This window comes from Lipotes vexillifer, unplaced genomic scaffold, assembly GCF_000442215.2.
Source record: "Lipotes vexillifer unplaced genomic scaffold, Lipotes_vexillifer_v1.1 scaffold394, whole genome shotgun sequence".
Classification (NCBI taxonomy): Eukaryota; Metazoa; Chordata; class Mammalia; order Artiodactyla; family Lipotidae; genus Lipotes; species Lipotes vexillifer.
In genome coordinates, this window is record NW_006791731.1 from 723,945 (window position 1) to 725,856 (window position 1,912).

General features: G+C 66.6%; 1 protein-coding gene across 1 annotated transcript in view; it reads right to left on the reverse strand.

Annotated features, from left to right (window-relative positions):
* The window catches only part of LOC103075588 (speriolin-like), a 13,055-nt gene that overhangs the window by 3,539 nt on the left and 7,604 nt on the right, over window positions 1-1,912 (reverse strand). Inside the window, 2 exon segments of the mRNA XM_082931348.1 lie at window positions 3-462; window positions 591-1,169. Of these exon segments, the coding sequence (XP_082787474.1) occupies window positions 3-462; window positions 591-1,169 (1,039 nt within the window).

Genomic DNA, 1,912 nt, shown 5'->3' on the forward strand with positions numbered 1-1,912 from the left:
GCTGCAGGATGCTTTTCCGAGACGGCTCTGCCACGCGTGGACCTCGGGTGTCGTTGACTGAAGCCGGGGAGGACGAGGCTCGAGGCGGGGAGTGGGGGTTGTGTGCAGGGGAGTGGAGGGTGGGCGAGGGCCGGGTCGGGGAGCGGTGCGTGCGGGCAAAGGGGTGCGGGGTGCTTGAGGGCCTATAGCTGGTGGCAGCTTGGGGAGCGGGAGTGAGGGCAGAGGCGAGGACGGTGATGCTGTAGGAGGTGGCCGAGGCGGGGACAGAGGCAGAGGCCGCTTGTCCCTGGGGGCCACCAGGCTGTGTCCGGGCGTCTGGAGTGCCATAGGAGAAGGCTGTCGTGGGGCTGGGTGTGCCCATGGGACCGACGGGCGTGGAGGTCTGGATGGGCGCACCCACAGACGTCATGCTGAGGGGCTCCGGCTCCTGGGCAGGCTGGGGGTGCTCAGCGGAGAGCGGGGCTAGCGACGTGGGGGAGGGGCAGAAAGGCGAGGAGGAGGGTTAGAGCGAGGCAGGGCCAGGGCCTACTAGCTTGGCAGGGGCCCCGCCCCCTGGGCCCCCCGCTGCCCCTCCCCCCTGCACCGGTTACCTTCGGTGGTGGCAGCAGGCCCCCCACCCGCTGAGGGATGGGATCCAGAGGGGAATCCTTGGAGCGGCTCTGCCAGCCACACCCTTGGGGCCTCCAACAGCACCAGACTGCTCATGGGATTGGCCGGAAGGTTCTGAGAGACACCTAGGGGGGCAGCCGTGGAGGTGAGCGGGGGGCTGCTCAGAGAGCGGGCCACTGAACCTGTTACAGGGTCCATAAGGGGGCTGCTCTGAGGCACAGCTAGGGGGCCTGTCAGGGGGCTGCTTGGAGTCAGGGGGCCAGTCGAGGGCAGGCCCAGGGAGCTGGCCGGTGTGCCCGCCAGGGGCACTGCCATGGGGCTGGCCAGGTGGCTGCTCAGGGGGCCAGTCAGGAGGCTGGTGAGTGGGCTGCTCTGTGAGATGGGCCCCAGGCCGGGCAGCAGCGTGTTGAGAGGGCCCATCAGGGCGCTCACGATGGGGCCTGCCGCGGGGCTGGGCTGCGGGCTGTTTAGCATGTCGGCCAGGGGTGTCAGAGCCACAATCCCCACTTCTTCCAGGACGGGTTCGTTTGCTGCTGCCAGGGACGGGGGCAGGAAGACACCTGGGGGACATGGAGAAAGTACTGAGACCCCAGACTCTCTCCCCACTGTGGCAGGGCCTGCACCAAGATGCCCATGTGCCTCTGATGAGCTGACCAACTCTCTCTGAGCCTCACCTCTAAGCGGGCATCTGTGGGGCTGCTCAGTGGATCCCACGCGAGGGTCTGGCCCCTCATCCCTGTGCTCCGAGGGAGCCTGGTCCCTCCCAGGATCACCTCTGTAAACGCCGGCCCCCCAGCCACCAGGACCTTCCACGCTGCCTGTCCCTCAGACGGGCCCCTGCCTTGAGCCTCACTGAGGAGAGGAGGGTCTGAACACGTAGGTCGCCGAGTGGACCCCTCTGTCCCCAGGTGGTGGGGGAGTGGGCCCAGGCCTCCTGACTGCTGTGCTCTTGGGGACAGCTGAGCCTCACCACATGGGGGGCCCTCAGGGAGGCCAGAGCTCAAAGCTGCTGGGAGCCTCCCATGGAGCCCAGGGTGTGCCTGGCCCGTACAGGGCCCCCACCTGCCTGTTGCCGGGGACGCAGGCACAGGAGGGGGTGTTGCTTCTCCCCTGCGTGGGGCCTGAGAGCCCGTTTGCCCTCGTGTTCCTGAGGAGACTGCCCTTGGATGACCGAGTGACCGCTGTTTGGGGGAGGAGGCCCCTAGGGAGGGTGCAGGAAAGGTTTCTGTGAGTGTGCAGTTTGATTGAAAACTTCCACATTAAAAAAAAAAAAGCAGTACATGCTTATTATAGGGAAAGGATG